This window comes from Pyrgilauda ruficollis, unplaced genomic scaffold, assembly GCF_017590135.1.
Source record: "Pyrgilauda ruficollis isolate IOZ18807 unplaced genomic scaffold, ASM1759013v1 scaffold57, whole genome shotgun sequence".
Classification (NCBI taxonomy): domain Eukaryota; kingdom Metazoa; phylum Chordata; class Aves; order Passeriformes; family Passeridae; genus Pyrgilauda; species Pyrgilauda ruficollis.
The window spans coordinates 1,318,182-1,342,994 of NW_024527377.1; the positions used below are offsets into that span (position 1 = coordinate 1,318,182).

General features: G+C 45.2%; 2 protein-coding genes and 1 long non-coding RNA gene across 7 annotated transcripts in view; 2 read left to right on the plus strand and 1 right to left on the minus strand.

Annotated features, from left to right (window-relative positions):
- TCF7 (transcription factor 7) overlaps positions 1–6,215 on the plus strand; it is a 74,522-nt gene extending 68,307 nt beyond the window's left edge. For 2 of the 3 annotated variants that reach the window (XM_041481853.1, XM_041481854.1), the window contains exon 11: positions 163–391. In XM_041481853.1, coding sequence (XP_041337787.1) covers positions 163–242 — 80 coding nt within the window. In that variant the 3' untranslated portion in view covers positions 243–391. Of the gene's footprint in view, positions 1–162 lie in introns of all 3 variants that reach the window. The other variant, XM_041481855.1, reaches the window with a different exon arrangement.
- On the minus strand, positions 5,518–15,199 carry SKP1 (S-phase kinase associated protein 1). 2 transcript variants are annotated; one of them, XM_041481859.1, is made up of 6 exons: positions 14,869–15,199; positions 12,142–12,238; positions 9,692–9,765; positions 8,404–8,547; positions 7,557–7,697; positions 5,518–6,790 (listed from the first exon to the last, which is right to left on the minus strand). In XM_041481859.1, exons 2-6 carry the CDS (start codon positions 12,236–12,238, stop codon positions 6,755–6,757), a joined length of 492 nt encoding a protein of 163 aa, XP_041337793.1. In that variant the 5' UTR covers positions 14,869–15,199; the 3' UTR covers positions 5,518–6,754. The 2 variants fall into 2 exon arrangements, with proteins under 2 accessions (XP_041337793.1, XP_041337791.1); XM_041481857.1 differs by having other exon boundaries at positions 14,836–15,197.
- A 275-nt stretch (positions 15,200–15,474) lies between these two features.
- LOC121361305 lies at positions 15,475–17,862 on the plus strand. Of its 2 annotated transcripts, none has more exons than XR_005956331.1 (3): positions 15,475–17,194; positions 17,501–17,640; positions 17,724–17,862. It is a non-coding gene; the product is annotated as an uncharacterized LOC121361305 (long non-coding RNA). The 2 variants fall into 2 exon arrangements; XR_005956332.1 differs by lacking the exon at positions 17,724–17,862 and having other exon boundaries at positions 15,475–16,355; positions 16,460–17,194; positions 17,501–17,634.
- Positions 17,863–24,813: the final 6,951 nt, after the last annotated feature.

Below are 24,813 nucleotides of genomic sequence, written 5' to 3' on the forward strand. Positions count from 1 at the left end.
CTCCTCTCCCGCTGCGGCCGAGCCCCTTCCTGCGGGCCCGCTCCCGGCCCGCCGGCGCCGCCTGGCGGTGTCCCCGCAGCGCTGCAGGGAGACGGGGACGGCGGATCCGGGGGCTGCCGGGACCCTCCCGTTACTCACAGAGGCCTCTCTCTGCTGTTCCAGGAGGAAAAAGAAGTGCATTCGGTACCTACAAGGAGAAGGACGCTGTGCCAGCCCAGTTTCTTCCGATGGAAGTGCTATAGACTCCCCTCCATCCCCACCGGACGCACTCCGATGCATCCCCTCCGCCTTCCCGTCAGAGCAGCTCGCAGCCCCCGCCGACCCCGCGCACCGCGACCAGCCCGACCCCTGCCCCGTGTCCGCGCACCTCCCGCCCGCCTCCGGCCCCTCCAGACCCGGCGCCCGGCGCTCCTCGGCGCCCGCCGCGCCCCCCGCCTACAGCCGCGCCTCCTCGGGGACATAGTCCCTGCACTCCGCCCGCCCGCCTGGTTCCGCTGCCCCCGGAGGAGGACCAGAGGCCCAGCCAAATCCCCATCTCACTGTAAAACATGCAAAGTTTGGCGACAGGATGACTTAAGGATGATGGAAAACTCACTTGGCTGGGGTTTTTTTGGAGGGGAGGGGTGATAAAGATAGAAAAGCAATTTCAAAAAAAAAAAAAAAGGTAAAAAATAAGTACTTGCCAAAATTTAAAGTGCTGATGAGTAAACAAGCCTTTTGTCCCTGCCCTGTGATGCTTTTTTTTTTGTTTGTTTGGGGTTTTGTTTTGGTTTCTTTTTAACTGCATTATCTCCAAGTGTGGCAGAGAGCAGAGCCACATCCCCAGCTTGCTGCCGTAGGTGGTAGGTGCTGTCAGTCTAACCCTGGCTTCCACTCCCTGCCCTCCGAGCTGCTTGAAAGTGTAGTCACTCACAGATCTCCCATAGCCGCTACACCAAGGAGCTGGAAAAGCTGGAATAGGAGAATTTTTTAAAAGCCCATATGTCTGAAAAGGAAACGAAGCGATGCCAGCATTCTGATCTGACCGGGTAAAAGAGGAATTAAATATTTAAAGCAATGAGGTGAATTTTTTGAACTTCTTGTTTGAGAACAGGCAGATGTTGTTTGCAGGTAACAGGCCTCTGTGCAGACATGTTCCGTTCCACAGTTGTACAGCAAGGCAGAGGACAAGGGAGCACCAGCCAGGCAAAGGAGCACAGACCAGCTGCTGGAAGGGCTGATGGTTGCTCAGGGCATCAGTCAGGTGCAGGTCTGCCCTGCTGTTAGGAACTGTCCTCTGCAGATGTGGAGATGGTCAGAAATCCCAGCAGACAGACTGGCCAAAGCCTCAGAAATCAGTCTGTTGCTTTTGTAGGCTCTGATCGAGCTCTGCACCTCCACAGCAGTGAGCAGGGCAGGGCATGTGGGGAGCCAGCAGCCCCAGCAGGCTGGCCAGTGGTGCAGTAGCACACCAGCCAGGGCTGAGGACCACGCTGGCCAGAGGTGCAGTAGCACACCACCAAGGGCTGAGGACCACGCTGGCCAGAGGAGCAGTAGCACACCAGCCAGGGCTGAGGACCACGCTGGCCCAGCAGGTCCTTCAGGGGAGGTGTGAGCTCTCCTGTGGCAGGGCAGTGTGAGCAGCGTGGCAGCACAGCAGCACTCGCTGCCCTGCTCTGCAGGCATCTGTCTGTCCATACCCTCGGTGAGATAAGAACCCTCTTTCTCATGACTCAGTGTAGAACTTTTTAAAAAACCTTATTCTAGCTTTTTCTGAAAGATTCTCCCTCCCCCCCAATGACGATGCCAAATGTTAATGCATTCTCTCCAGCTTTAAAATATTTACCATTTTCTGGTATTGTATTTATATTTTGAGTTTGATAAACAAAAAACACTGTGGATGAATTATGATATCCATGAACTGATGTAAATCCCAAATAATTCCAAGTTCTGGATTTACTTCAGGTTTACAGTCTTCTCAGAGACCACAGTCTAGTCCAGTGCAGACTTTTTTTCCTGTATGAAAGAAATCTATTCCAGACTGCTGAAGAGAAAAATGACACCACACAGAGGTAGAGGGAGCACTATTTTTTTCCTACTTGATAGATGGGTTTTGGAGTACTGAATACAAATTATGTAGTAATATTATTGTAGAACTGCAAGAAATTTAAGATGACCTTTATAATGTACAAACTATTTTTATATTTTTTTCTTAATGCAAAAACACAAACCATAATTTTTTACATTGGATTAAACATAACTTTTTAACCGAGTTTATGCCTCAAAGATTTAAAAATTTAAAAAAAAAGCCAAACCTAACTAGTCTATAGAGCAGCTTTGGGTTTAGTCCCGTAATTTAGATGGTTTTGCTTCTAGTAGTGTAGATTTTTTATTTCTGGTTTTAGTTTTGAAGATCTAAACCTCTTTCTTTATTCCTCTCCTGTATAAATGTAACTTCAGAAGCACTGACAGAAAGATATGTGCACAAATCTGACAAGTTTGCAAAGTCATTTTGAAGTTTGAATCATTTTAAGCCTTGGAGAAGTAGCATTACCTGATGCAATGCTAAGTGTACACTTTTGTACGGACTGCACTCAGAGGGTTAATTACACAGCACTAGACCGATATGCAATTTGCTCATTTTAAATTATTTTAGCAAGCTTAGCCAACAGCATGTTCCGGTGCTGAACAGAGAAACTCAGTAGACTTGCCAGACCTGATATGGTCTCTTTAATCATTTGATTTTCAAGCAAACAAACAAAAAAACCAGCTTTAAAAATGGCTGTGTCTCAGCTCATCATTTGTCACTCTGAGACTCTGCTGTAAGGTGCTGTAAGTGTCACCTACTGGAAACACCAGAGATGACAGACCAGCCACCATAGCCTGGTGTACCCATACTGGGTGTAAGGCTGGTGCAACTCAACACCCCACTGCTATTGCGTGGTGTGATGACAGATGGAACTTAGCAAAGCGAAGGCAGGTAGAAAAGAAAAAGCAGATGTGTCTAAATAACACCAGAGGAAATTTCTGGGAAAGTCCTAATCAGTATTAAACTGGCCGAGGCACCTCATTCATTTCACACCCTGGGACTTTCACCCACTTATTTCAAGGCTCCTCTGGTGAGTCCCTGCCTCGACCAGCAAAAGGCTCATCTGCATTACAGCCTCCTCTCACCATTGTTATTCCAACTGATTCCTGCAAAAGCTCCTTAGTGACACCTAACCCGCCCTCTCCAGGAGCCCTTCCGTGTGCCCTCGGCACAGAAGCATGATCAGAGCTGGAGCAGTCACAGCCACAGCACTGTGTGTGCTCTGCTCTGTACATACAGGCCAGACCTTACCCTGTGCTTCCAGCTGCTGCAGGATAAACTCACAATACCCACTTGTGATATACTAAACTGAGAAAATGTCATTATTTTTATCCCAAAACACAGAAAAGATACTGTTTTTGACCGCCCCTTTCCAAGACAAAACAGCATGACTGACTTCTGTTCCACGGCCCCATGGCTGATAACCAATGCCAAAACAAACTTATTAATACCAAAAAAGTGTCTTTCAAACTGCTATATGAAGTGTTGCTATTTTGTGTTAATACTCTTTTTAATAAAAGGAAGACTTTGCCCTGAAGTTTTTATCTCAACAAGAATTTTTTTGAGTTATTTTACAGCAATTTTAACTCTTCCTGAAATACGTATTTGAATTCCTGGAATCAGTCTGAATGTAGAAGTCATGGAAGTACCACTTCATTAAAACAAGTAAAACCACTGTATGTATGTAGCAGGGATAAATGTTTTGCAGCTGTACCTTCATTTGTCCAATGACTATCCATCATTTGTTGTAATTTTTTTACTTCACTGAGTTTGTATTTTTTGGCTTTTATGTTCAAAGTATGTTTATAGCTTTATAAATAAAGTAATTGCCAGATTGGCTGTTCAAAAGAGGCCACTGGAAGTTATAATGCTATCAAACTCTCAAGTAACTATTTCTTAGCATTCAAGAGGATTCCTGCTTGCTTTTGTTTTTTCCCTTCAGCATTTGTATGGTTGAATAGTTTTTAGAATAACTGCCAATAACCTTCAGTGGGTAAGACTGAAATACTAAGCCGAGGGTACAAAGAAAATACTTTTTTCCTACAATTCCTACTGACACACAGCCTTGCCTCTCCCTACCCCCACACTCAATCCAAGAGAAGCCTGATCCCTGATCATGCACTGACTTTAAAAAAAAAAAAAAATTAGGGGGGAAAAAAAGTCCCAGCTTTAATACAAGTTAAACAGCAACAGAAAGTTTAACAGTGGGAAATCAGTCTCTCCTGCTTTCTGGAATTTCAGAGTACACAGCCAGTGCCTGTTACAGCAGCAAGAGCAGATTCAGCTGAAGCATGGAACACAGGCAGCAGCCACAGCACAGCCCAAACTGTCAGCACCTCCCCAGTGTCTTTCTCTACAGCTGAGCACCAGTATTACTGGAGTAGGTAAGACAACTGAGATTAAAAAAACCAGTCCTTTCCTGCTGACATCCCTGTCAGGCAGCTACAGAATTTGAATCTGGCTGAAGTCTGAGTCAGTACTGCAGGGGAATTTCAATTAGAGAAAGTAAGTTGTATGCAATCATAACTACCAAGACTAGTGAGAGTATTACGAATCTGCCAAAGCTACACAAATGCCTTGAGCACACAGAGCAGCCCTCCCCTACACCTCCACAGCTACTTCAGTGCCAACAGCCAAGTGTCACAACCTGGGGCTTCAGCACAGGCCCCAGCACTGCACATCTGACCAGCGCAGCTCAGGCTTTGGGCCAGCTGCTCTCACAACTGCCAAGTTTTATCCCAGGTGTGGTTAAGCAGGCACAGCACAGTTGGAGCAGTGCAACGAGGAAGATAAACTGTGTCTTTGTCTCTCCCTCACCCTGAAGCAGCACGAGGCATCGTGCAAGGCGGTGGCTGCTGACAAACATTAACACTGGGCTCGTGACAAGCACCCAAAGGAATTTACACAGGCTGCTGCCACCAAACAATTACACCAGGCTTCTGAATATTAACTACAAACATAGCCACAGAACAGACATCACATTTTCCTCTAGTAGCACTTCTAAACTGAGGTGCATTGTTTGCAATACAGGCTCCTGGAAAGGTTTCAGCATGTCCAAATGTAGCAGTGGAGTATTTCATGGCCACTGACAATGTCTAATTCACCCAATATAATGCACAGCAGCACAAAGGCAAGCCCCATAACCTCTGAGGAACCAGATGTGAGGAGCAGTTGTATCCAAAGCATGGGTTTGAATACTACTTTATAGCAAATTCTGAATGCTTTCATAATTGTTACATCCAAGAATGTAGGCAATCTTGGTAAGCCATCAAAAAACCATCACCCAACTTCATCTCCAAGTTGCCCACTGTGTCTGACCAGTACCCTGCATTAGTCACTTAAAAACTTCACATCTGTTTTATTTCAATTAACCACTGCCTCAGTGCTATTATTTCTACACTTACTACTAAGTGACAGTAAAATTGTCTAGTTCCAAATAACTAGAACCATTTGCAAACAAAAGTTTAAAAGCCCTTTATTAATTCAGAAGTGAAACACCAATATTTCAAGTGAGATAAGTATGTTTATTAAGGTTCATTCTACTCTAAGGTTTATACAGAGAATGGAATGCAATACAAGCTAAGAGCACACCTCAAAGATCTACCACACAACCATCCCCCTACTCCCTATAAGGGAACTGTAAAAAAAAAAAAAAATCAGAAAACCAGTTACTGTTTAACTAGTTGCAAGTGGCTTTGTCCAAAGAAGTTAAGCTTGATATTGCATTAGCTTTGTATGCAATAATTAAGTCTCTACAAGCTGAAGTATCACATACAGAGGCATAAGATTTCCTGTGGACACATGAAACCATGTTTCCAAGAGCTACATCACAAGGGTCTTTCAAACTGCCTAAAAACCAGCCACTAATAGCATGCACAGGTCAATAATATTAACTTTGGTAATGTCAGTCATTTTTGGTCAAATCTGGATTCCACTTGAAACAGTAACAATTATAAAAACACACCCATCCTGTGCATAAAGCAACACACTTTATTTGCTATCACCTAGAGGCAGGTCTTCAAGACATGGCTGAAGTATTCAAACTTAACTGTCAGGAGCTTGTTCAGTTCTAAATCACATTTTCACTAGTCTATAAGGCAAGACTAAAAGGACAAGAAAGTGGTCAAATATTTAATTTTTTTTAAATGCAGGACAAGAACCATCTTGAAAATTATATAGCTTTAAGTAACACTTAACTTTTTTCCACAATGCTTTTGTAAGAAATCCAGTAACTTTTTTATATTATCTAGTTCCCCAAGACACATTCTGGTTTATTTTTCTTTCTGAAGTTATCAATACCCTGTAAATACATGTGTTTTGCTCTTCTTGAGGAGGAAGTCATAGATGTTTTTATTTACAACAGAGTCAATCCTTAGCACTATATCTGGACTTCAACAGTTTAAAAGTGTAATGAAGATGATAACCTTAAGTGCTACTTCCCATACAGAATCCACACTTAGTTCAGTTTTATTCATTGCAAAGTAAAAAGACATCCAATTACACTAGTAAAAACTCAGAGATCTAGATCTGTACTCAAAAAAAACACTACACATGCAAAGGGAACAACATCCTGCTAACACAACTTCATTTGCTGCTGCATTTGTCTAATATTAACAATTATGAACAGGGCAGTGCAACTAGTATTTGGAACAATCCTTACAGTGTTCGAGTGTCAGGCACAATACTTCATTTCTCTTCACACCACTGGTTCTCCTTACGTACCTGGAAGAGCAGTTTAACTGTTAGTATGCTGCAGTGAAATTCTAAGCCTTTGGCTGTAAATGTCCACAAGCATTCAGGATTATTTACTGCACGGAGATGAACTTGGAGCAGCTTTAGTTTTTCACACAGATTTTGCAATTATAAAATCATCTTCCAAACTGTCCTGTTTATCAGTGTAAGCCAGGTTTTTCATGCCTAGGTTTGATCAAATCTGAAATTTTCCAAGCAAGCAAAGCAAATGGAATATCTGAAGTCTAAGCTGTTCATGACATAGCATTGAAAAATACCCTCAAAAATCTACAACTCATTGCCCTGTATTGAAACCAGGCATCATGTTGTGCTTTGTCCCCAACTCTGCCATTTTGCAGTTGGTTCGTTGGTCAAGCTTTAAGATCAATGAGTTTGTTACTTAGAGAACTCAAACTTACCTCTCCAGCCACATGCAGTAATACATCTTCAGCATTCCTATGACTGCCCCAAACCAACAAACTAAGACTGCCACAAACAGTCCTACATGCTTTCTTATTAGACATGCTGGAGCTACAAAAATCAATACATTTTGTTTTGACCTTTTCAGGTAGTGGGCTGCAAGCATGGCAGACACCAAAAAGTCTTCTGCTAGCAGCACCCCAATTATGAGGAGTTCATGCATTAGTTTACATTTACTAGTAACAAGTCTGCTGCATCACAAACTGAGTTATGAAGCACCACACAGTAATTCAGCACAAAGAGCCATCTAAATTATAATTAAACCCAGACCAAGTACCTGTGCTTCTTCCTCTTCAGTGAAGTCATTCTTAATATTGAATGTCTTGCGAATTTCTTCTGGAGTTTTCCCCTTGATCATGTTTGCCACTGTCTTGCATGTGACATCCAGCAAACCTTTGATGTCCAAGTAATTTGCAGCCTGTGAAAGAGTTTTCAGATTTAAAGCCTCCATATCAATATCCTGTCTCTGCAGAGGCACTACAGAAGTTAAGTTTACACTGAAATTTTAGAACAGTGTATGCAAACAGATCATCTCCACTTTGAGAAGTTTCTAGCTAAAACCTTCAAGGGACAGTACCTAAAACTTGCTTGCCAAATAGAAGGTAGTCATTTGTACCATGAAAAACACTCCTACTCCACCCTTTACAAATAACTTTCAGAAGTCTGCAAACATCCAAGATCTTCAGTGTTGCAGTACTGTTAACTAGCCAAGGCAGGTAATGTTGGCTCACAGGTCCATACACGGTACAAATTTAACAGCCAAAGTCAGATTTTCATTTTTATGCACATCTCCAGAACTCTAGAACTAGTAATAAGCCCTTAACTCAGACTTGAGAGCAACAAGATTAAAAGACAGTGCTATTTAGTGAAGTATTTTGATTGATGAGTGAGTATAGATTAATACCAGCATTAGGCTAACAAGCACTCCAACATCCTCACCAATTTCAGCCAATACTCATCAGAACCACCTACCCTCCCCACATTCCCCCTTTCCAATGAACTAAAGAAGCATAAAAACTTTATTTCTATTTATTTAATCTATTTTTACTTATTTTATTTAAATCAAGTGTATAGCATAACTTCAGTTCACAGGCACAGCCTTTACCCTTCTTGAGGACACTCACCAGGATAAGTTCGAAAAGTGTTCCTTGGTCTACTTTCAGAAACTCTTGATCCCACACAGGGATGTCATCTGTTCTCTTTTCTTTGTTCTCATCATCCTCAGGAGGAGGTGGATCATCCTTGTGATGGGTGCACCACTGAATCACCTAATTATGGTTTTGATATTAAAGTTTTATCCAAGCGATTCTTGAAACCCCAACTATAACTTAACTTCATTTTGTAAGAAATTAGAATAATTGATCCCCAGTCCCAGAATACAACAGCTTTCAGAAATCCCAACTGATTTAGTAGCATGTTAATTACTTAATCTTAAAAGCCAGCTGCTGGTGCTATGAAGTTATTAGTCCCTGTGCTAACATACACAGGCTGTACAAAGAAAATCTAAACCTCGTTTTGCTGTATTGAATCTGTTTGCAGAACCATACTTTGTATTAAGCAGACACTATACAGGGGAAGAGAGCAGAGTGGTAATAGCTACCAGCAGGTCACATTCACCCCAGTACAAAGTTCAGCCAGCAAGTTTGCCATTAGTGCTGGTTTGAGGTTGGTTTGTTTTTTTTTTTTAGTTTGGGAACATGCAATCTCATGACCCAGATATATAAAAGAAGCAGGGATCTACTGCAAGCAAAATCCTGTTCCATTTCACCAATCTAAGAGACTTCCAAAATTTAAGTTATTTATGTGTCTGTTCACTAGGAAACAATTCCTATCTCTGCATTTACCCCAAAACAAGCACAATAGTTCGCTGCTTACTTTGACTCTATTTGAAAGCATAAAGAATCTTGGACACCACACAACTACACTTTTCTCCCCTGACCCAATGGCCATGGTCTGTTAATGCATTTAATACCACCAAGTGCACACAGTGTCTCTTAAGCACTGTCACTGCCACCCAGACACAGCACCTGCCACTGCCAGACACTCTCACCACTGCCTGCCCCTTAATCCTTTCTCCAAACATTTGCATCTCATGAACAGCCACCTCAGTTGACAGAATCCAATTAAAACCAGTGCTTTAACACCATGAAATGCCAGTGTGCAGAGATGCCCAGCACCACTTCCTCAGGAAGCCTGTCTGGCTTACAGCTGCTGTTCCAGGTCACCCCTGTAGGTACTCTGCCATCACCCACCCACCAGCCTCAGCCCACATGCCCATGTTCATGCACCTTGATCTGGTTAAGCTTGTAGCACATGAAAAATATTTTTAACTAGTAGTTCATCGTATCCAACTCCAAGATGAATTTTACATTTCTTTACTTCCATGGAGCACAACAACTTTCATTATCTTACCTTTTTTAAGATGGCTGCATTAACATTTGGAAGAGGGACTGGGTCATCATCACCTTCATCATCCATTCCCAAATCTAAAAATGGAAAGATAACTGAGCAATTGGCAGACAAAACCATTTACTGAACTGGGATGCTTCATCAGTTCTTCATTATTTTGACAACACCGAGGCTGAATGATTGGTAACAAAGGACCTCTAAACTGTGAAATAAGGAGCTTTTGGAAGGCTGTGTGGAGCTATGGCTGCATTATACATCCTAGGTTGTACCAAGCTGAGGTTAAGTGGCTGATAAGGCTGCCTCATCTAATGAGACATCTACAAACCATCATCTAAGCTGTCACTTGCTAACTCAGTGTTCTGAATCTGAATATGAACTCAGATGCTGAACAATCTGACAAACATTTGTGTATTTTTACCACTTACACAGTTTCACCCACAAGTTCTAACTGAGGGCTCCCATTCTATTAATGATTAAATAAGAATTCAAATCTGCTGTGGTAAATAGACACAGCACCTTGTCCTCTGCATGAGCAGGAAATACTGTAGCCTCAGAAGTGCTGCTCTCAGGCTCTGAATCACTCATATTGATCCTGTACCAGCTGAAGAAGTTCACATGGTAAGACAGCAGCACAAATCCATCCATCAAAAAAAAGTATTTATAAAGCATGCTTCCAACACTCCTTGTTTTAAAAGCTTGTCAGCACACTCCAGAGATATTTGGATTTGTCCCCTTGATATGATCAAGAAATCAATGTAAGAATTAGGAGAAAAAGATAATTAAAGATTCAACTTGATACACAGAACAAATACCACATTAGCCATCTTTGATTAAAGAATGTACTTTTTTTTATTACTCAAATGCTAACAGTTGGATGACACCCTAGCTGTCAAAGACATCTTGGAATTAGTTATGTAATTGACTAACAAGGCAGACCTTCACTCATTACATGCACAGATGAGCCAATTCTACATCACCAAGGGACTTAATTTTTAAGAACATATGACCATCATCACGCCTCAAATTTGCACATGATAAAAATCATGTACTTCTGTATTTAGACAAGTCTGCTACTGTTATCAATGGGATACTAATTAACACTACTTTTTGTTTGAAATGACTCCACAGATTCTGAACTGAAACACTGCCATTAAAAGACACTGAAATAATTCAAGCAATATCTGAAGTTTACTCACTATCAATAGGATACTAATTAACACTACTTTTTTGTTTGAAATGACTCCGCAGATTCTGAACTGAAACACTGCCATTAAAAGACACTGAAATAATTCAAGCAATATCTGAAGTTTACTCAATTCTGCTTGGCTTGTCACCATCACCTCTGAACCAGCAATTTTATGTTAGCAAAATTGATATTTCAATGATGGTCCAGTGGTGCCCAGTACAACCCAAACTGTCAGCTCCTCCCCTCTCAGCTGCAGCACTCAACACACAAAACATAACCTGATGCTCAGCCACCTGCACTGAAAATGCATTTCACCTGTGCTACCAGACTGGTTCTCTCCCACGTTAGAAAGAGGCAAGTTTATGGTGCCCAGCTTACACACTTCCCATGAATAGCTTCCCTCTATCTCCAGCTGAGGCTCACTAAACACCAACACTGGCACAACTCCTGCAGGAGAAAACTGAGAATTGTGCACCCTAATGCATTCCATTTCCTGTTTGTGTTGCCAGCCATGTCCAACAGCATCTTATAAAGAGAATAGAAGTATTTAATGCCTGACATAATTCAACCTTATTTTTACTGCTCTCATAAGGTGTCACAACCAAACATTTACATGCAAGAGCATAATATTAACTAGATGTACAGAAATAATTGTTTCTAAGTTAATTCATGAATACATCCAAAAACTACAAAAACCACCAGTAAACAATGAGGATTTGCACTAGAGGGATTAGACAGTTTGCTCTGTATCCCAGCCATCTGGCAGATTTCCCCTCCCCCGCCACGAGTTCTTTTGTTTCAAATTTATGTCAGCAGGAGATCAGACCGAAGTATTTATCCCAAATAATTTAACAACATTCACAAGTTCACAATACAGGTTTAACTTCAGCTCTTCAATGCATTGATTTATTATCTCCCACTCCATACAAGTGGTATTTACATTCTAAGACTGGTTTGTGTGATTAAATAAACTGAAGTTTTAAATATTATTAATGTTCTGTTTGCTTAACTCTCACAAAACTGAAGTAGACTGTAGGCAAGGCAGTGGGCTAATTGTGTTTTACTGACCTCCCTACAAGTGCTCTTAACCAGGGCTTTTTACAAGAGCACATCCACCCTAAACAGTTTCAGCTACAACAGCAGGAGTTACAGCTGTTCAGGCAGGAGACAGCAAGCTGCTCCACAGATCTGGGAATCCTTTTTCAGCACAGTACCAGCTCCTTTCAGTGCCTGTCCAAGAGGCTTCCTCAGGGTCTCACACTCTTACCTTCCAGCATAGTCTTTATAGTCACAGACTGTTTTGCAATTTCCACATCAACTTCGAAGATTTCTCCATCTGAACTCTGCAGTTTAATTGAAGGCATCTACAAGAGAAGGACAGTTATTTCCACACAATACTCAGCAGATGTTACATGTTCAGCTGACTCAAAGATGTGCATCACCTTTACTGCTGAAATTGTCTCTTCCCAACAGCAGATAGCCCAATGCCACTTACGGTGCACTCCTTTAATCCACAGCCCTAAATTCATTAATCCTCATGTTTAAGAAACAAGGATTGACTGAAGTCTAACACTAATTCATGAGCTTTTTTTTTTCTTAACCTGAAAGCATAAAACACACAGATGAATCAATACTGCTTTTTTTTTTTTTTTTCAGTATAACACTACAGCTATCTTCCTCCTGAAAAAAAATTCAACACTTCCAAAACACTACTTTGCCTTCAAATCCAAACAACTGCTACTCACTTCAACTGCTCAAACAATGTCAGATCTCAAAAGCAGTTTTCAAATGATAGCCTCTGGAACAGAATCATAACATTGAGGTTGGAAGGAATTCCTCTAGACAGTCTAGTCCAGCCTCCCTTGCTCCAAACAGAGTTAAACAGACCAGGTTACTCAGGATCAAAGGCTTTCCTCCAGAAGTGTGTTTGGTTTTCTGAAGAGATTAAAAAGCAATAAACTCCTACAAGGAAGGCCTTCAGCACTACTGCCCTTGCAAAGCAGGAAGCAAGATCAGTACCTTGTTAGCATCTGAGATGACCATGCATTTTAACAAAGTTCCTGAAACAAACTGTAAAGAGGCAGCAGGCTTGAAAGATGTCATTAGCAAAAACACAATCAAATTCTACAAAAAAGCATCATTCCAGATATGTAACAACTGAAACCCAGAAGTAAAGCACATAACACAGCAGCCAGGAGATTACAACTTCTGTCTGAAACCACACCTGCAGACTGTGGGGTATCAGTGCACTTGAGCCAACCAAAGGACATTACAAGCACAACTGTCTGGCCACATAAATTCTCTAAATTTGCTCTCAACCAGCTAGTAGGATGTGTTGTAAGTTCCTTTACCACTCAAAATATTTGTCAGCAGCAAACCACTGCAACAGTTTCCTTTCTTTTTGGTCCACGATTACCTGCTTCAAGATCACTGAAGCATGTGTTTGCACAGCCTGCAACTACCCTGAACAGCTCTGGGAACAAAGAATTTCAAGTGCAATTAAACTGCCTACGTTCTTTCCCCACCAAACTTACAAGCTTCACACACTAGTTCCTCACATTAGTAGCTGAGCTATCAACAGTTAATTAACTGGACAACTTGAAGCAAACTTGCATCATCTCTTTCTGAAAGCTCATCAGTGTAGCGTGGCTAAGCCTGACAGCCCTGTGCACACCCAGGCCAGGGAGGCTCGGCCAACACGTGTTACTGAGCAGCTCACACCAGCCCCGAGTCATCACTGCCTTCATTTCCATTTGGCAGTGAGCAGCCAGTTAAAGTTTACACAGCAATGTAACCCTATATGACAGTGCTACTTCTAATTAAGATGGGTGTTGTGGAGGAGCACAGTCATGACTGCTCCAAAGGTACAACAGTGTGTGTGCGTGTATGTGCATATATACACGCACACAAAACCAGAATCTGGACTACAGCACAGTTCTGCATTAGCAGTTTGAATGATGTTTGGGAAAAGTGCTGTAGGCACACATTTTAAATGTAATGCATCTGTTCTTGCAGTGACTGCCTGGGAGCACTCCAGAACAAACCCTGCTCCATCGGCAGCCTGAGCTTACATAATGCTGCACAGCAGAGCCAGGCAGGGATGCTGCCTCAGCCAGGGGAGCCCCAGCAAGGATATTTCCCTCCTATGACCCAAACCTGCTTCTAACAACTCCTTCAGTTATTGCTGAGGGTGTGAAACAGCTAGAACGAAGTTAAACTACTGCCTTATCATTGACAATACATCAGAATTTCATCGATTTTTTTTTTTTTACACCACTCAGTTTCCTAGAAAATAGAAAAAAAACGCAAAACTCATTTTTAGCAGGCTGTAGTACAGCTCCGGCAGGTGACAGTCCCCGGGCAGCAGCACCACTGGGTGACTAAGCAAACCACTCCTAAGAGCTTTATTTGACAACAACACAACAGGCTGGGAGCCGAGCTCAAGCCAAACCTGAATTACAGCAGTAATTTACTCGTCTAAGCCTGAAACGCCGAGCTGAGCCACCTACAGCTGCGCCTCCCAGCGCCATTCCGGATGGATGCCCGCTGCTTCCCCCTCGCCTCCCGCGTCAGCGCCGGTAACCAGGAGCCAGGTAACGAACTCACACCTGAGGCGCGGCCGCCCGGGGCACGGGGGGCAGGGGGAGCGGGGAGGGGGAGACACAACCACCGGGGAGCCGCGGGGGGAGGCTCGGTCTGCCCGGAGGCTCCACTCACCACCCCCGCGGGCACCGCTCCCCACGCCGCCCCCGCGGGAGCTTCATCCCCGCACGGCCCGGGCCCAACGAACCCCGGGAGCTCCATCCCTGCACGGCCCGGGAGCGCCCATCTTTCCGCCCGCCCCGGCCCCCGCGATCACCCCACGGCCTCCCGACCCTCCGTCCGCGGCAGGCCGGCTCCGCCGCGCCCACACAGCTCCTACTATCGCCCCCGCGCCCCCCCCGTCCCGCTCGGGCCTCACCGTGAGGCGGCGGCAGCGGCTCCGCGAACGGACCGTGAGGAGGCGGCGGCGGCGCTCGGGCCTGACTGCGGCGGCGCTCTTATACCGAGCGGGGGATGGGGGGGAAGGACCCGCCTCTCGCCGCCTCGCAACGCCCGGGCTGCCCGCCGCGAACGCCTGAGCAAAACACCCCACGGCGGCTCCCAAACGGTGAAATCCGGTACTCGCGCCGCCTTCCGCGAGGTGCGGAGGAGCAGCGGAGCCGAAACGAGTTCGAGGGGAAGCAGCGGATGGTGGAGGGTTTTTCAGGCAGCGACGGAGCCGCGGCAGAAGCCGCACAATAGACGGAGGCCAGGGCCCCTCCCCGCGGCCTGAGGCGCCGCCGCGGCCTCGGCCCGGCCCCGGTGAGGGGGGGAACGCGCTCTGCGGGTCCGGCCCCGGTGAGGGGGGGAACGCGCTCTGCGGGTCCGGCCCCGGTGAGGGGGGAACGCGCTCTGCGGGTCCGGCCCCGGTGAAGGGGGGAACGCGCTCTGCGGGTCCGGCCCCGGTGAGGGGGGAACGCGCTCTGCGGGTCCGGCCCCGGTGAAGGGGGGAACGCGCTCTGCGGGTCCGGCCCCGGTGAGGGGGAGAACGCGCTCTGCGGGTCCGGCCCCGGTGAGGGGGAGAACGCACTCTGCGGGGCCGGCCCCCGTGAGAGGGGAACGCGCTCTGCGGGTCCGGCCCCGGTGAGGGGAGAACGCGCTCTGCGGGTCCGGGCCGCCCCTGAGGGCAGCGCGGGGCTCCCGTGGCGGCGGAGGGCCCGGCTGGCAGGTCGTGTGGTGAAATCGGTCACTCAGGGTAACTCGGGCTCGCCCCAGAACGCCCACGGTGCTGGTTTTCCTTCACGGGGAGAAAGGCCGAGGCCGGGGGTAATACTGCGAATATCTGTGGAGGTTTCCCGCAGGTAAACACTGTGAAATCCCATCGCCAGGTGTTGCTCCAGAGCCGGAAGACATTTTAGCCGGAAAACGACATTGAAGAACCGTTTAGTTTAAAATTGTTCCAGCATCAGACAGCCCTCCTCCAGTGGAAATACGGGAAATGCGGGAGCTTTCATGGAGCCGGAAATGGATTTAGCTCTGAGCGGTGCTCACGGAACATCTGCCTTAGGTGCCGCCAGGAATTTCAGGCAGTTCTAGCTCACCCTTTAAAGCGTCTCTGGACAGCAGCTCTGCAAGGAGCCGAGGAGCAGAGCAGAACTGGGCACCCAAACACAGCGAGGCCTTTGTGTTGGCACAGCCCCACCTGAGCACTGCCCCCAGCACGGGTGACAGCTGAAAGGTCACCAGTGTGTGCTAGAAAGCAACAGGTACTAGGTTTCCAGGGGAATAAAAGGGTATGTGAAGGGTTTTACAGTGTGAGGAAGGGCAGGGTATGAGCCCTCACGTCGCTCTGAAGTGTCCGAAGGCTGTGCTGTGCTGTCACAGCACACACTCCCTCCTCTGCTGCTGAACCCAGCTTGTGTCAGCTCTCCATGGCAAAATGGCTTTCAAGTAGGCAAGGTATTTACACAGTGACAATGCAGGATCCTAACAGTTTGCTTTACTTCCATGAATAAAAACGTTTCAGGAATCAAAAAGCATGTTTTCACATCATTCCAATGCAGACACAGCCAGGGTGCCTGTAAGCACACTGATACCTGCAACAGCACCACACTGCAGAGTCCAGCATCATTCATAGCCCCAGGCAGCACCAGGGGAGGATCAGGTTGGAGATCAGCAAGGATTTCTTCCCTGAAAGGGTTGTCAAGCACTGGCATGGTGGTGGAGTCACCATCCGTGGAGGTGTGCAAGAAACAGGTGAATGTAGCACTGAGTGCTCTGCTCTGCTTGACAAGGTGCTGATGAGTCAAGGATTGGACTTTGCAGTCTTGGAGATGTTTTCCACCTTTAATGTTTCTGTGCTTAGTCACAGGTTTCCCATCTCTTGGGGTCCCAGAGAGTCCCAGGCTGTGCACCCCACACATTAGGGAACGAATGACAGCCAGACCCACTGGAAGAATATCTTCTAACATGAAGAGTTTTCCCAGCGTTCAGAATTTCTTAGTTGAGAATCTTGTTTTGCTCAGTTCAGTAGCCAAGACAGCGAAGTGTTAAGTATTCCTTACTCCCTTCCCTCCTTTGCTCCCTTCCCTTCCATCTGAGAGTAGAATTATAGAATGTTAAGTGTTGGAAGAGACCTTAAAGCTCCTCTGGTCCCACCTACCCTGCCGTGGGCAGGGACACCATCCACTAGGTCAGGTTGCTCAGGGCCCCATCCAGCCTGGCCTTGGACACTTCCAGGAGTGGGGCAGCCACAGCTGCTCTGGGCACCCTGTGCCAGCGTCTATCTCACATACCAGGTGAGACTACAATTACAAAATATTCAGTATTAAATACCTTGTTCATTGGGGCTGTTTCTCTGGAGAGATGGAAGACTCAGATAGATTCCCAGGCAGGAAGGACCTAGAGCTATCAGCTGATAGCCTGGCTGTTCTACATCAGAGCATAGCACTTAGAACAGGCCTCTCTAAATTCCAAAGAACTGTTGGAGGTGACTGCCTGACTTGGGAATCTTGTTCCATGGGCTTCAGATGCTGAGCAGCTTGTTAGAGCAGACTTGAATACAACTCTGAGCAACCTGATCTGACTTTGATCTGACTTTGCAGGTGGATCCAGGTCACGTCTGTGGTCCCTTCCAGCCTGGATTGCTGTGTGCTCCCCTGGGACTCTTCTGACAGCTCAGTGAACAGCCAGGTGATGCTGAGCAGCAGACTTGGACACTAACAGAAGTTCCTCAGAGATCCTGGTATTGATAACCACATAAGCTCTTTGTTCACCATTGAACGGGACCTAATATTAATTCTTAATATATTTGTGTCTCATATGTAGAGTGCGAAGCCTCCAGACTACATCTAAAGTGACTTTTTGATTGTACCAGCATCACATTTACCTCTTTCTTCCTCAATCACACCATCTCATACTCCAGTGCTGAGAACCACATTCAATGCACTAAAAACCACTGCCTTTATTTTCCTTAAATTATTTTTTTTTAATTTATATTAAAACTCCTTTGTTTAGAGAATCAGACAATAACAGAAGGTGGCCAATGGAAAACATATCTACAAATTCTAAATCCCCTTTCCCAATGTTGCCAGAGACCAAGGTTTCTGATTTGGCTCATGACCAGCAAGCACAAGCTCACAGACTGCAAATCAGGCTCAGCAAAGGGGGGGATGGGGTTTGCTCTCAAAACAAATCTAATGGAGTCTAGGAACAGGCAGAAAGCTAAATTCCATGCTTAATTATAGTTGTGGATAAATTTAATTCAAAATTATACTGCTGATTCTACTTGGTACAGCTCTCTACAGCTTTCCAAAGGAGGAAATTCCATCCTTTGTGAACTTTGAATTCTACTGTTGAATTAAAAGTTTGGGAAAGTTAAAACAGCAAAAACACCCCACACCCCAAAAAGAGACAGATGGCTGTCACAGATATGCTATAATCACACGACAGCACCTCCCACTGTGCCCTACATATCATACAACCAACCTCCCCAGCCACTCCTGATGCTTCCCGTTATCTGTTGTGAAAAAGCAGCTGCTGCAGCAGTGATAGCCCAAGTCCTGTGAGTCAGTCAGTATTAATGGCACAAAACCTCCATCCCGGGCTAAAGCTGCGAGGCAAAAACGAGATTGCTTAAAAAGGGGTGGCCCAATTTCAGTTGTTCTGCACACAGGTAATGATTGCACTGCAAATGATCCTACAGCTGAGCATTGCTCCCCTGAGTGCAGAGAATCACACCATGTATCAGCCAGGGGTAAATTACAATTAAGGGCCTTTGACCACTGAGAACGTGAAGGAGGAAAGGAGCAGTTAACACCAAAGCAAATACCTGAAAAGATTGGAGCAAATGAGCTTGATTTAATGCTTAATCAGATCCAGAAGAGCCCTGACCTACATATTCACAGCATCCCTGGGCTGCAGGCACAGCCAGTTGAGCAGCCATGCGGCCGCAGGGGAAAAGAGTTTAACATGCTGAATGTGAGGGAGCAGCCTCCTGGACACAGCCCTGCATCTGCTCCACAGCCTCACATTCCCTTCCTGGATGTTTCTCTCAGACAAAAATAATGTGCCCCTTACTCTTCAGAGCACCTCACATTCCACTTTGACAGAGAAACAGGATTTTTTTAGCTGCTGGTGATTTAGAGACTATGGAGATAACACACTGATTATTTTTCAATACAAATGTGGCATTGTCAAAGTCTAATGACAATCAGGCTTGAAAGAGCTAGCTTTGCTCCACTGACAAGTTAGACAAATCCACAGAACTCCTCCTGAGTTCACTGAACCAGGGAGAGCAAGCCAGGGAGAGAGCCAGGTAAAACCATGGAATCTGAAAAAGATCCTAATCTACTTGTAGGGGAGAATGAGACTTGCTGCAAATATCATCCTTTTTTTCAGGAATACAAAAAATGAAGAACATTTTTTCAAACAAACAGCCACATCAAGTTTGAAAATAATTGAACTGACTGGTTCAGTGTAAAACCAGAAAACATCAGAATTATTCATGTGAGAGAGATGGTAGAAAGACACTGCTGAGCTCAAAGGCCTGGGCCACTGTTTTTTAAAGCAGTCTTGGAACAATGCATCTGCAGAAGAGGAAAATTCTTGTTTTCAGTACAAGTCTAAAAAATCTAATTATATAAAAAGCTAATTATTGCATTTCCACTTCATTAAAGTTTGTATTAAAGCAGCATGCTTGATACGGTGTCACTTTTCATAGAAGTTGTACCCCAGCAATGTGAAATGGTGGGTGGCAGAGCCCAGCACTTGGGAGAGTCCAGGTTGGAGAATCAGAGAATCCTGGAATGGTTTGGGTTGGCAGGGACCTTAGAGCTCATCCTGTTCCAACCCTCTGCTGTGGACTAGACCAGGTTGCTCAAGGTCCCATCCAGCCTGGCCATGATCACTTCAGGCATGGGGCAGCCACACCTTCTCTGGGCAACCTGTACCAGGGCCTCACCACACTCAGGCAAGAATTTCTTCCCAACATCCGATCTATTCCTTCTCTCTCTCAGATCAAAGCCATTCCCCCTTGTCCTGTCACTCCAGGTCCCTGTCCCAAGGCCCCCTCCAGTTCTTTTGTAGCCCTTTTAGGCACTGGACTGAGACCTGGCTTCTCAGGTCTCCCTGGAGCCTTCTCTTCTCCAGGTGAGCACCCCAGCTCTCCAACCCTCAGAGCATCTCCATGGCCTCCTCTGGTCTTGCTCCAGCAGGTCCACATCCTTCTGATATTGGGGATCCCAGAGTTAGACACAGCATGGCAGGTGGGGATTCTGGGAGCAGAGTACAGCCCAATGGACTGACAAAACGCAATAACCAAATCCTGTCAAGCAGACACCAAGTGAGGGTTTTTTATCAGCTTCTATTCCTCTAACAGCACTCCCATTCCCCTTACATAACAACGGGGATTCAAGATAGTTTAAAAAACTGAAGAGGAGGAAGACTGAAAATAGAAATACCTACCTCAAACCTATAAGCAGCACCTATTTCCTAGTATCACCCTCACTCCTCCTCCCCATATTTAAACAGTGATTTTTGTACCAGTTCTGCCCTGGCATCCTCTGAAGTCATCTGGAGCACTCTGGAGGAGCCAAGCCCGGATCCTCCGGCTGCCGAGGGTGAGGGTCACGCACCTCCAGCCACATCAGAGGCAGAGCACGCCAGCCTTGCGGACAGCGCGGCGGCCCCGGCCCCGGCGCTCCCGCCGGGCGGGGCAGTGCCACGCGGTGGCGCCGGGGCTCGCTCCGAGCCGCGGGAGCCTCAGCGAGCTCGGCCCCGGAGAGATGCGCTCCCGGGCATTCCAAGAAAATGAAAAGCGCAGGCTTTCTGTAGGTGGTTTTGAGAACGACCTTCAGTGGTACCGTATAAAACTGTAAAAATCCTTGATATAAACACAAGGGGAAGGGACTGGGTTTGCTTTACAGGGCTGCCTGGCACTGGTCTCCAACGCTGGAGCCGTTCAAAGTCCAAAAAGCAGATTCTGGGCTGGTTCTGACGCCACGAATGATAATGAGCAGTTGCTTTGAGGTTTCAAAGTCCATGGGAATAAATACAGTGTGTTTCAGAAGTCAGCATTTTTAAATGCATCCAAAGCATTTTAAAAATATTCCAGGGGAAAGGACAGTCCAATAATATTTTGAGATGGCTGAGCTAAAGCTGGATAAACTCATGACCAGACGAACAGAAGCCATCACCAGCCTTTCTCTCTCCCAGGAAGCTGTGGCACCCCCTCCCCTGGGCACTGTCCCTGCTCCAGCAGCAGCCGGCCGTGTTCCTCCTCCCTGAGGACAAACACAGCAGTGGAAAAGGAGCAGAGCTGCCTGAAAAGTGGGTCAAGCATGGAATGAAACACCCACCACAGGATACTCCCAAGCAGGGCTTCTCCAGCCGTGTGCTCCCCCACCCCATTTTCCTTATAAAATAAAGAAGCAGAATAGAGCAGCCATCACTGCAGACTCCTGCACTGATGGCCACAATAAAGCTTTTTCACAGAAAGTTCAGGGTTAGGCTGGCGGTAAGGCGGTGTTTTCTCAAACTCCTGAAAAATCAAGACAGTTGGGAGCCAGGCTAAAGCCTTTCAGCCCAATCGATCATGCAATTATCAATGTCAACAGGACACTCCTCTTTTACAGTTCAGCACTTTCGGTTTTAAATGCATAACCTGGAAAACAGTTTATAGATTTGTTGAAATTAAAAAACAAACAAACTAAAGCAACAAAAACAAACCAAAAGAACCTAACCTCAAAAAACCCAGATGTATTTGGGGAAAATCTACTGGGGAAGATGTATACAGAAGTTGAAACAAACCAAAAGCAAAGATTTAGTTTAATTTATACAACCTTATACGAGTAGCTGCAAAATGGAGAATGTTCTCCTCAAAATCACTTTCCTGCAAGTTTTCGTGTAGGATGCTCACCCTGATCACACTGCTCCTCCTCCAATTAGCAGTCCCAGGTACTATTAGCAACTAATGTTTTATACATTATTTATATCAGCAGCAATCATTTTAGTCTCCATCCCAAAACTGTCCACCAGAGAGTAATTAAAGAGATCAGTAGTTCAAATCATCTTAAATGCTAAAGCTTTTAAGCTCCAGCACAGGTTTTAAAAGGCTAAAACTTGCAGCACTGCTTAATTTAAAACCAAAAGTGTTGTTTCAGCCTTTTTTCCCTGTCCATATGCCAAAGCACTCTGGCCCCTTGCTCAAGAAAGCAGCCTGCCTTTATTCCCATCCAAAAGGAGTAAAGCCAAATGAATTACAGCACCAAAATAACTTTTTGTAAAACCACAGAAAGCTGACTCATGAACTGCTGACTCTGCAGGGCTTTGTTGGTGTGTTCATGGGTACTGAAAGATTTCTACACACTCCAGCATGATTTTTACTTACACTTCAGCTGATTCCAACCTTCTCCCAGAAGAACTTGCAGAACACCAATACTCTGTGTCATGACTGCTGTAGCACACAGAAGGCACCCAATGCCTTCCACAAGGCTTCAAAAATCACTGCTTGCAGACATTTTGCTCCAAAAATCCAAGCTCATACAAACCATGAGTATTCTTCCAAAAAAATGGAACATGTAAAAAGCCATTTCTCAGGCAAAATTTGCTCTAACCTACACAGCAACTCTTGAAATACGTTAAGTTTCCAGGAGTGCTCTGCATCCAAACAAAACAAGCAGCAATTAAAACAATAAATAAGTGTGGAACAGGTGCATAAGAAGATAGTCAGAGTGGAGGCACACCTTCAATTTACTGAATTTGGAGTAGGATTTAATTTGAAATTCAAAATTGTGACCATACTTGCATCTTACAACCATTTTTCCTGAATAAATACGAGTACTTATTCTTCAGCCCCCTCCCAAGGTCACAGCTCCTCCAAGAGCAGGAACTGCACTCCAGTATTACTAAGTGTTTATTGAACTATGAAAAAAGGCCCAAAATAAACCCAGCACTATCACAGTGGTTTGGTTTTGTCTTGTACAGGAGGAAATCCTTTAAGAGTCAGGATAAATTTTTAAGTTGTCGAAGACTTGTCCCAAGGTCCTTGAAACACAATTGCTTTCTACAAAGGACTCGGTGCTTCAGTTTACTACTATAAAAATCAAAATAAATCCCATGGAACATGGATTGGTAGGTATTGGCACCTCTCAACAATTTTTTCTGTTACTAGAAGAGCTTTTGACAGGAACTGGACCAAGACAGAGGCAGGTGAAATGTCACAGCTTCCACTGGCAGGATGTGGAAGGTCCCTCACCACCTTTTTCACAGGGCAAAATGTGTTCTGTCACCATCCAGACAGGTTGGGAAGGAGGTAACACTCTCTCTGCACTCTCCCACGCATCCAGTATCCCGCCAGGGTATGATCACAAGACCTAAACGAGGTAACACTGCCCAAGCACTTGGGACAGGGATACTGAGTGTGCACAGCAGCATCAGCAGCTAGAACAATCTGAAATGAGCACCAGGTGAGTCACACACATTGGTTACCTTGGACAAACATCCACCTGCAGCGGCAGCTTGGGCAGCAATGGAGCAGGGACTGGGGCAGCAGCCAGCCCCAAACTCCAGGGATCTGTCAAGGGGGGACCATAAGTAGAAGAACAAAGCACAGGGTGGAAATAGGCAGAAGAAATGTGTAGAAAGAGGGTGAACGGGGAAAAAAACATGGCAAATCTACACACCTATGTATGTATATAATATTTTGTCTCGTTTTTGATTTAATGGGCCCTTAGTTCAGAACAGGCCTGCAGCAGTTTAGGGTGGTCACTTTGAGATATGGCCAATGACTTAGGCAAAATCAAATTTGGGAAGTTCAAAACCCTCCTCCCTTTGTCCATCAATATTCTCCTGGCTCTATTCAAGTTCTGAGAAAGACAAATAGAGAAAGAACATCTCATGGAAAAGTGTGATTTCATTCCCAACTGCCTTCTGATAACCTAAACCCCACTGTCAGCCCTCCCCACTAAAAACTGGGTGTGACATTTCCACTTCAACACTGAACCACCACAATACAGGAGTTCCAGCTGTGCCTCTATTTTGTATTGCATGGAATGCAGCAGGCAGTGTGGAGATGGGAGGAATTACCAGTGATCTCCAAAACCTGCTCATTTCTCTGCAGCCACCATGGTCACAGGCAGAAGTAAAGGAAGTTTTGTGCAGGTACCAATCAGCGACCAACAAATCAAGCCCCAATTATCTCTATCCTTGTTTCTTCTCTTGCATCTTCCAAACATGAGTTCAGCTGGTTAGTGCTCCATCACAGCAATGTATTTTTTCTTCACAATGTGGCTTTCACACTGGAATCTTCACACAGACCATCACAACATAATTATAGAGGAAAGCACAAAAACTGGAGTGACTCCAACATTGTCCATGGACTTTACTAACCACTTGGATTTATGTACAGAAACTGAAGCAAGGAAAGGACTGCTCCCTGCCAGAGCAAATGAGTCACACCAATTAAAGCAACAAGGAAAACAGAAAATAGGGCAAAGTCATTCCTCTTGAAGGAATGGTGTCAATGAAAGCACAAAGTCTCATCTACACAAACACAGAGAAAGACAAGCGACAGGAATGGAACATGAACTACTCTCCGCAAAGGATTTTTTTAATAGTGATCAAAGCAAAAGCTCCCAATATACTAAAAAAAGCCACTTCAGATGCACTTATTTTTAGCATGCACTTCTTCCTGTAAGAGATCAAACTACAGCACTGAGGTCTCCAGAAGCCACTTGGGACACAACCTACAGGACAAGGCTCAAATTTTGCTGAAGGAAAATCAATGACTTGAGCCTTTCTGAAACGGGATGAAGTAATGCTTGATGAAATGCAGCATCTTCTTTGCAAGTTAAAGAATTAAGTGGTCCTCCAGCATTTTAGAAAAGGACTAGACCTCCAGGTGAGTTTGACATTTGCA